Source organism: Salmo salar, chromosome 01 (genome assembly GCF_965601325.2).
Source record: "Salmo salar chromosome 01, fSalSal1, whole genome shotgun sequence".
NCBI lineage: Eukaryota > Metazoa > Chordata > Actinopteri > Salmoniformes > Salmonidae > Salmo > Salmo salar.
This window is the reverse complement of record NC_138291.1, coordinates 164344412-164354382: the sequence shown is the minus strand read 5'-3', so window position 1 is coordinate 164354382 and position 9971 is coordinate 164344412. Positions and strand designations below refer to the sequence as shown.

Below are 9971 nucleotides of genomic sequence, written 5' to 3'. Positions count from 1 at the left end.
CTGCATCGCAGTGCTTGAGGTGTCACTACAGACCCAGGTTCAAACCCAGGCTGTGTCACAACCGGTTGTAACCGGGAGACCCATAGAGTGGTGCACAATTGGGCTAGCATTGTCCGGGTTAGCTCTAGCAATTCCTTGTGGCGGGCCGGGCACCTGCAGCCTGACTTTGGTTGTCAGTTGAACAGTGTTTCCTCTGACACATTGATGCAGCTGGCTTAAACAGGTGGGTGAAAGCGAAGGGGATGATTTGGGATAAACCTTCTCTCTCCCTCTCCCCCATCACTCTGCTTTAACGTGTCAGACAGAGACGTATTAACAAACTGCAACTGTATTAACAAAACCAACAGAGCGAGTATCTGAACGTTTACAGGATTATAGAATTCCCGTTTCAGTCTGTGTTGCAAATAATTAGCCGTATAAAAAATTGTGTACATTTGAAGCAGATTTCCGGGTGTTCTGCTCTCTGGTGCTGATAGAACGGGGCTGTGGCTAACAGCGGTTACAGGTTATACACACACTATTACCCGCACCTTTAACCATCCATCATAAAAACTGAGGTTCCTCGGGCAGTGATGGACGATCGAAATCATGAACCTCAATTAAACACCGTGTTTTTCGTCATGGGACAATTATTGCGTATTAACTCTTCCACTCTTGTTTTCAGACATTACTTTCAACATTAGGTACCAAGTCAGAGTCAGTTTATAGCTGATGGCATATATTAAAAATAATAAGCTAATAAACAGGTAGATGTGTAAGCAGATAGTGAAGGCTAGGATCCCATTGGAGGACTTTTGGTTTTATCTGACCTGCTTTATGCATTCCCATTCTTATGTGCCTCTTACAGTTCAGGGGTGGCATGTCAAGGGTAACTTAAAACACTTTTATTTTTTGACTCTATAGACTACCTCTAATAACTCACATGGAAACGGCAAACTTTGCAGGCATTTATAACATGATTATTATTGGTGTGCGCAATGCAAATAAGAGGAACAAGAACCATTTTATAAAACTGCTCCATTGTATAAGACTGGGCTCCTGAGTAATCAAGACCAATGGTTGGAATACAATAATGTTAGAAAATAACCCCTATATGAAATAGTGCTAACGGTTAGGCATTATGCCTATTTGAAGTCACCTGTAGACGGGAAAAAAATACGCATGGTGTGGTTTCCTGGTTTCAAAAACATTTCTGACGTAGAGACGTCTGCTGCATTGCATAAGGTGCTAGGCTACACCACCGTGTGAAGCTTCTAATTCAAACGTACAGGGAGTGCAGCGGCGACGAAGGAGGAGTTGAACACAAGCTCCGAGCAAAAACTTCCCATGTCAATGTCTATGTGGGCCTCGTGGTGCGCAGCACGTCTGGGACAGAAACACTTCGGATTGTAAAAATAAACTAAAGTTAGTGACTAACAAAAGAGAGGAGCATGTACATTCAACCACGGAGACATTCGTTTGAGTTGTTTTTCAAGTGTGTAACGGTTAGTTAAAATAATGGAAATTGGGGAAGTATGGATTTGCGTGTTATTGAACGATTTGGAGAGCGCGCACCTACGGAAAGGGTAACCACATGCAAATGGATTGGGAGAGGAGGACACTGGTGAAGTGACTATTTAATTCCACAAAGAAATTGTGAGAGAATTGTGACAGGTATGAATGACAGCACGACAAAAGATGGGCCCCGAGAGCCTACTATTCCGGTGATTATGTTTATTTTAGGAGTGGTGGGGAATGTCATCGCCATCGTGGTGCTCCGAAAGTCTCGGAAAGAACAGAAGGAGACCACCTTCTATACGCTGGTGTGCGGGCTTGCAGTGACCGACCTTTTGGGCACGCTGCTGGCCAGCCCCGTCACCATCGCCACCCGTGTGCAAGGGAAGTGGCCGGGAGGAGAGTCACTGTGTCAGTACTCCGGCTTCATCCTTCTCTTCTTCTTTCTGGTCGGCCTCAGCATTATCTGTGCCATGTCCATAGAGAGATACTTGGCCATAAATCATGCATATTTATACAACCATTACGTGGACCAAAGACTTGCTGCGTTGACGCTTGCGGGAATCTACATCTCCAACGTGATGTTCTGCGCGCTGCCTGCCATGGGACTCGGTAAGGTGAAAAGGCAGTTCCCAGAGACCTGGTGCTTCATCGACTGGCGGACTAACGACACCACGCACGCCGCCTTCTCCTATATGTATGCCGGGGTGAGCTCTTTACTCATCCTCACCACGGTCATCTGCAACGTGCTGGTGTGCGGGGCGCTGATTATGATGCACAAGCGGTTCATCCGCAGGACATCGCTGGGTACGGAACAGGGAGGTCGCATAGCTGTCCTCAGGCGCAGACGGAGCTTCCAACGCATGGCCGGCGCAGAGATCCAGATGGTCATTCTGCTCATCGCTACCTCCGCGGTGGTTCTCGTCTGCTCCATACCTTTAGTGGTAAGTGATTTGACGCCTTGCCGAATAATTATTGCAATAGTTTGATTGATTTGAAGTTGAGCAACATATCGCTCTCACTTCTGTATCTCTCGTTGTGTGTGCGAACGGTGCAGGAATGGATAACCTTGTACCGTGCAATTAAAAGACACGACACAAGTATGGGTTGTCTCGTCCCTAATCAATGCAAACGTTAATGCAAAGCACAGTGCGTTCTGGTTTGTGTGATGTCATTATTTGTTGTAACACCTTTACGCATCAGCATACTCATTGATAATTGGAGGGAACATGCCCAAAATGAGATCCTAAATGCACTCCCAATCGAATAAAGGAATTGAATAGGTTTAATTATTGTGTTATTAAAGTGTTATTGCTGTTATTGTTCAGCCGGTTGTCTGCTGAGGTGTTGTTAGGCCTATTCAGAATATTAACTCTAATGTCAACTTCTGGCCACTTGCGTTAATAAACATTTCCTTACTTTGAGAAAAATAACAACAAATAAATATAATTTATCGATTCATCTACCTTTTCCATTTCCATTTTAGTCATTTAGCAGACACTCTTATCCAGAGTGACTTACAGTTAGTGCATTCAGATAGCTAGGTGAGACAACCACATATCACAGTAGTACATTTTCTCTCAATAAAGAAGTTATCAGCAGTCAGCGCTTTTTTTTTTTAGATTGGCAGGGACTCTGCCTCAGGGGGAAGCTCATTCCACCATTAGATTTTTTGTTGTTACTTTTCTCTTTAGAAGCCAGTCACCAAAAAGATAAGGACTAACTATAAGAAAGAGAAGCCCTTGGGTTAATAAGATCTAATTTTAGAGAATAGATAACAGGTAGGCTATGCAAATACTTCAGCCCTCTGTGGGCTGATTTACCACAAAGATAAGAAAGACAAGCTAATACATGCTTTTTGTGCGTGTACGTGCGTGTGTGCACCCGCATGTGCGTATGTGCATAACCACACCTCATACCACCTTGAGAAATGCAAATGGTCCTAAGAAGTATACCGTTGCACCACCTAGGCGTAAGCCCTTCTATGTGGGAAGTGCGTAAGGTAGTGGTGATATTCCACATTCTAACTAGGGACCCCATTTTTGGGGGCCAGAATTTCTGGGGACACCATTTTTTTCTCTAGAATTTCTAGTGAACACACCCCAAGTCAAATGACACAACCTACTGGGCATATGGTTGAATCAACATTGTTTCCACAAATGACGTTGAACCAATGTGGAATAGACCATGAATTGACGTCTGTGAAAAGTGTGAACCTTAAAATTGGTTAAATAACATTCAATTCATAACATTTGAATAGCTCTTATCAAAATTAAGACAACCAATAAATACATTTGCTAAATAAAAATGTATTAAACATTCCCATTACCATTCTTAAAAACTTTTGTATATTTTCGCATACGATCATCTGTTCTCTTAATTCTTAGTTCCCAAAAATGTGGCAGTGCAGTTCCCCGACTTTGAATACCACTGTAGGGTGTTACATTTGGACTATTTTCATCATGACATTTATAGAAAATAATAGTAGATAGAGATTTAGTAAAAACTAAAATCTGACATTGATTTATTTATCAAGATGAGTCCCCATGTTGGTCTCAAAGCAGCGCGATGGCACTGTCCTAATGAAAACGGTGCTAAAATGATCATCTATTTGACCACACACACCTATATTGCTTTACATTTATTATAATGGTTGGATGACTTGCAACAGGTGTAAATTGTGATCATAAAGTCAGACATAGCTACGACCAACCTTAAGATAAACTTTTTTTTTGTTACCGACAAGCTCTCACAGTCTCAGTTCTCCAAATGTCAAATGTAGAAGTGGCTCCAAACGTACATTTTTTAAGGGCTTTTGTTGGTCCTGTATTGTTCCATTTCTCCAAATGTCAAATTTCAAACCTCTTAAATGTAACCAAATGTAATCGAAAATGTAATCTACGTAATCCCCAAAAGTAATTATTTATCATGAGAGGGCCATTAACAATAACTAGTAATGCTGCATACTCCAAGAAAGGTTCAAATCATATTTTTCTGGTAAAAAAAGTATTATTATTAAAACAACGGTAAGAAAGAGGCTTGGAATGAGTTGTATTTTTTCTAAAGATAGTATAATCAATTTATAAAGCAACTAACTATAAGATTTAACCTTCCTTAAAATACATATTTGTATGTTTAACGTTAGAGAAAATGTGCATATTTTCTAAAGGTCTCTCTCAATCAAAATGTTTGCCCCCATCGCTGCGAACGTCTCACAGAGCTCTAGCTTGGCTTCCTGAACTCGTTAGGAACTCACCTTTCATTTAACATTAATCATGTTGATCTATAACAAACAGAAAGTGGTTTTTGTTTAAAATCTAGTAATTATTTTAGATTACTGGCTATAAAATGATCTCAATGTGCTACAGCGATAAAACCACTCTCCTGCTGTGTTAAGATGTAAGGATTCCAGGCATATGTATTGTTAGTGGCTGTGATGTGGGGTTTAGCCAGGAGTTGATGGACAGTTGGAAGAGCGAATGAAATGGTAGGCGGGACATCCCAGCGTCAAGTGGTGTCAGATTTCACATCCTGCTTTACACAGGCAGAAAATACATACTACTGTGTTCATGAGAATCTGGGCTACCGCTCAATGCAAGCCATTTCGATCTATGGTGTCCACATATAGATTTAAACGCGAAAATGATGGTCAGAACCGGTACCAGAACCACGCAGGTCCACAAAACAGGGGGCTTTACATCTAAGAGGTTTTTAAGGGTTAAGTTGAGAATCTGGAGTGCAGGTAATTGTTTTAAAAGCATTATGAAATGTAATCGTGTGTTATCCCCTATCTCCAGTGACTAGAATTATGTAGCTACAATTTCCTGATTTTCACAAGCGAACCCTTTAGAAGTTAAATCATGGGTGAAAATGGTTATTTTACCTACTGATAGAACATAGGCTTTCTTCAAATTGACAGGATTTTTACCCCTTTAGGCTTTCTTGATGGTAATAGCGCTCACTGTTGCCCCATATGGACGGTTTTGGAGGCATTTCGCGTCATCCTCTGGACATGGATAGATGTCCAATTTCGACATCAATCTTGAACGATATCCCTGATTGTTACGTCCAACTGGTTCACCCGGCTCCAGATGTCATCAGTAGATTATGCTGTCTGTGTATACTTGTTATACAGGGAAACATATATGGATTTTATTAGTTAAAAGCTCTCCCATGGTGACAAGATCAACTGGACATAGTAAGAGCAAAAACGAGTTATGTCCATCCACTCTTATGGGAGCTGTCTGTCTGCTGCTCGGCCAGTGTCAAACATTTCCACTGAGCTCTGTCCTCTGTACAGAGTCCTATAAGCCATCCTGTCCCCATGCACTGCATGTTAGTTACAAGAGGATACTGTTAGGACAGTGACTAGAGACAGTACATCCTGCAAGCTCAAAAACACTCCACAGAGAAAATGAACAAATTAACTGCAAGGCACAGAAAAGGATCAATGAAATATAGTGTTCTATAAACCGTCCCCAAGCCACATTTGGGAGTTAATTACATGTAAACACATACCCACTGGAGACAGTACATTTCATCCTGCAAGCTTCGAAAACACTGAAAATATGAACTGAGCGCTTAAGGTCTGAAGAAGAACCTGTAGTCTATAATGAGATATTGAGTTCTAAATGTCGTTCCCATGCTTTGATTGAGAGCTAAGGACAGAGTCACTAGACAGTTCACCCTGCAAGCTTCAAAAACATGAACTGAAAGGCAGAAATGTAAATTTGAAGAAGAATGCTGTTCAATAATCAGTGTACCAGAGTTCTCCCTCCCACTGTATTTTCCAGGAACATCCCAGGGAGTCACTCATATAATCTTATCGTATAGTCATAACTAACCATGTGTCTGACAGTTATTTCACTTCACTTACTTTGACGTTGTCTGAGATAGGTTGTTGATTGGACCTTGGTGATAGCCAATAGCCAGAGACGTTCATATGATTGATGATTAACCTGCGTGTGGGGTTGTGTTTTCATTAGCTCTCTGCCCAGGCTTCTGTGCCACTGTCTGCCGGGCAGATACTAGTGCTGCTAGCTACAGTACGCTCTACTGCCCATGCCATGCTCATCTTATGCCAACATCACAACACCATAGTCAAATAGCTTTGCTTTCATAGCAACCATGATAGTTTGTCATGTCTTTATGTATGTTTTTCTTACGCAACAGTAACATAACAAATAACTGCTATGTAGGTTTAGGCTAATGATATTCACGTGTGCAGATATAAGCAGGTTGGAAAGCTACTTCAATAGGATTCAATTAGGATAGTACAACAGGATTCAATATGGGAATCCTATTGAACACACCTATTGAAGCTTTAAAGGTACACCATCCTCAAACATACACTGAATAACCAATAACCCTCCAACCCCGTCCCTATTCCTTCTTTCCTCCCTCAGCTGCGGGTGTTTGTGAACCAGCTGTCCATGGTTGCGTTCGACGCCCATTCAACTCCCCTAGAGAAGAACCCAGATCTCCACGCCATCCGCATTGCCTCCATCAACCCTATCCTGGATCCCTGGATCTACATCCTGCTGAGGAAGACTGTCCTGCTGAAGCTGGTGGAGAAGATCAAGTGTCTGTTCTGCCGTATGGGCTGCCGGGGGCGGGGGTCAGGGGTCAGGGGTCAATTCCACTGCGGAGGTGAAGGTCATCCGAATTCGTCCATCGTATCCCGGGATTCGCCGTCACTGGTGTCCCGCGAGCTGAGGGAGGTCATCAGTACTTCACAGACGTTTCTTTACTTGCCGGAGGGGACCGGGGGGGGGTCTAGAGGGACAGGGGGAGAGGGAAGACCCAGCCCCCCGGCTGTGGAGTGCTCCCTGCTACAGGACCAACAGACACCAGGGGGGAAGGGGATGCAAAATGATTCCAAAAAGGGCACTTTAGGCCCCAGTATATCAATGAGGACAGATGGGACAGTTGACCCTTCACCTCTGAACAGGGTGCCATCGGTCAGAAAAGACAAGACTCTACATGTGACGTTTACAGACGAGACACTGAACTTACAGGAGAAATGCATCTGACGGACACAAACACAAACTCCGCAAGAGTGGCGGATAACACAGAAAAGTCACAGAGGGGAACAAGGAAGTCTAATAGCCTTAAAGGTTGGGACTTCTGAAGGGTTAAACTCATAAGGAAAATGTTTCCCTGTGTCGTGTTTGTACTCTTATAAAAACAACTACATGAAACAAATAAGACTGGGAGTTGGTTTAGTTCATCAGTGATGCTCCTAGGTGAATCATGATGTCCTGTTTAGGGTTCGGTCAAAATGTCACACGGTGCCAAAGTGGATTCTAGGAGATTGGATCTATTTACATAGATCATATATTGGATCTATTATATGTCACATTCTTATTACAAGAATACCAATATAATATACATATACCAGCACACACATCAGTAATGAACATAAAGTGTAATTTCAACTTTATAAAGACAATAAGGAGATTTTATTGCACTTTTCAAAAACTGAAACCCACTGAAAGGCACTAAATGCTACCATGCTATCATAGTGCTATCTGAGATCCTTGGGATGTCCACACCCCCTAAACCCTAACCAAACCAGAACATTTACCTAATCATGACCTTAACATTTTAAAATTTCAACTACAAAGGGGTAGGGACTTCCCAACGATCCCAGATAGCAAGGACCACTGCTTACCACTGGCCTCCACCAATACAATTGTTGTGATACACTGTATAGTCCCGAGACTACAATGTGAATTGTGTCCCATAACATCAATTTATTTCAGAAAGAAAAAACACGTTTCTTCTCTGTGAGAAGGTCTAGCTAGTTTGTATCCATGTCAAATTGCTACAAAATTGATTGAAATTGTGTGCTATATTTCAACATTTGCAAAGAATTGTATCATATTGGTTGACTTGGCAGTTTCATTTACATTTACATTTAAGTCATTTAGCAGACGCTCTTATCCAGAGCGACTTACAAAACAATGCCTGAAGTATAAAAATCCAGCAAAACTATTGAGCATATAATCCCATGCATAAGACTAAAGACTCTAAACAACAAAAACAAACAAAAGACCCATTTCAGTCCATAAGATCCATTCTAGCCCATAAGTCCTTAGAGACAGATCATAGTCCCCGTGCTTTGACCAACTGATCCTGTGATGAAGAGGGTGTGTCCCCTGACCCCTCCTCCTCCACAGGTACCTCCCTAGAATTCCCCTCAGCGTCGACAACCACGACTGTCCTCTTCAGTTCCTCATAGCGTCTCTGTCTCTCGGCTACGGCAAAGTCGTAGTCCTGCTGGAGCTCTGGAGGGTTCAGGACATCCTGTTGGGCCTCCTCCTCCCGCTGGGTCTGGTCCTGGGCCGTCCGTCTCTGCTGCTGCAGCCGCCGCGCCTATGCCAGGTCCTCCGACCAGAGGGGGCGCTCTGACGGACACAGGTGGACCGCTACCTGGAAGGACCTCACTGCCTGTGGACAGGATGAAGACCTTTGTTGTATTTTCCTTTCTGTTAACATCTTTTTATTGACTTAAGATTAACACAAATGACTGGTAATGAAGGACAATAATTGTTGTGGGGAAGATGAATGAAGTATAAAATCCAGCAAGACTATTGAACATATAATTCCATGCATTTCACTTTGTTACTTGTACTGAGCTTGTACAGATAGGATCTTAATTTGACCTGTATTGTCGCAGCAACATAATCCTGCAGCAACAGGATTTGGACGTTTAGTCCATAATGTTGCCTAATCGATGGTTAGGCTATTAGCTGGTCAAAATGAGGCTACATGAAAAGTGGAATAATATTAATATAACCATGTGTTAGTGTGGGTGTTCAGTGAATTTATGTAAATCACAAAAATCCTATGCATTTCCTGCTGCGCAAAAGAGTGATCAAATTAAGATCCTACAGCTTGTATGGTTGAAATAACAAATGGGATTTACATTGCTGTTGTCTTTTGTTCAAATTACACTTTATAGGTGCATGGCATTACTTTCCCCCCGATTAAATGATATCAGTGAACTGAAATGTGTTTTTGGATGATTTGCTTTTAATGTGGCTAAAGAAAAGAGATACAGTATGTTTCTAAGTTTAAAATATTAAATTAAGGATTTCAAAGTTTAAAATGAACCAGCTCACACAAGTCTATCTGTTCGGACACCGAGCCACATTACGGTATTGCACTCCTATGATTGCACCCCCTCACGACAAATTTGACTGACATCTCATTACTACTAGGCTAACCAAACATTGCATCAAGCTGCTATATAGCCATGAGAAGTACGCTAGATTGAAACTCTGGCTGCCCCTCGACACCTCCATGTTTCAAGTCCTGTCCACACTCCTTCTGAAGTAGAGAAACTCCCTCAGAGCTTGATGGTGAAGGAGGGTCATATTGGACCGAGCAAAATACAATCAACCTGAACCAGCCTTTTACTGACTACCTAAACTCACAACAACTTTGACTGACATTATTATCAATAAGCAGTA

The 9971-nt window shown here is 42.2% G+C and overlaps 1 protein-coding gene across 1 annotated transcript; it reads left to right on the top strand.

Moving 5' to 3' along the window:
- The first annotated feature begins 1251 nt into the window (after nt 1–1251).
- LOC106568685 (prostaglandin E2 receptor EP4 subtype) lies at nt 1252–9509 on the top strand. The gene is made up of 2 exons (XM_014139228.3): nt 1252–2438; nt 6900–9509. Exons 1-2 carry the CDS (start codon nt 1656–1658, stop codon nt 7524–7526), a joined length of 1410 nt encoding a protein of 469 aa, XP_013994703.2. The 5' UTR covers nt 1252–1655; the 3' UTR covers nt 7527–9509.
- Nucleotides 9510–9971: the final 462 nt, after the last annotated feature.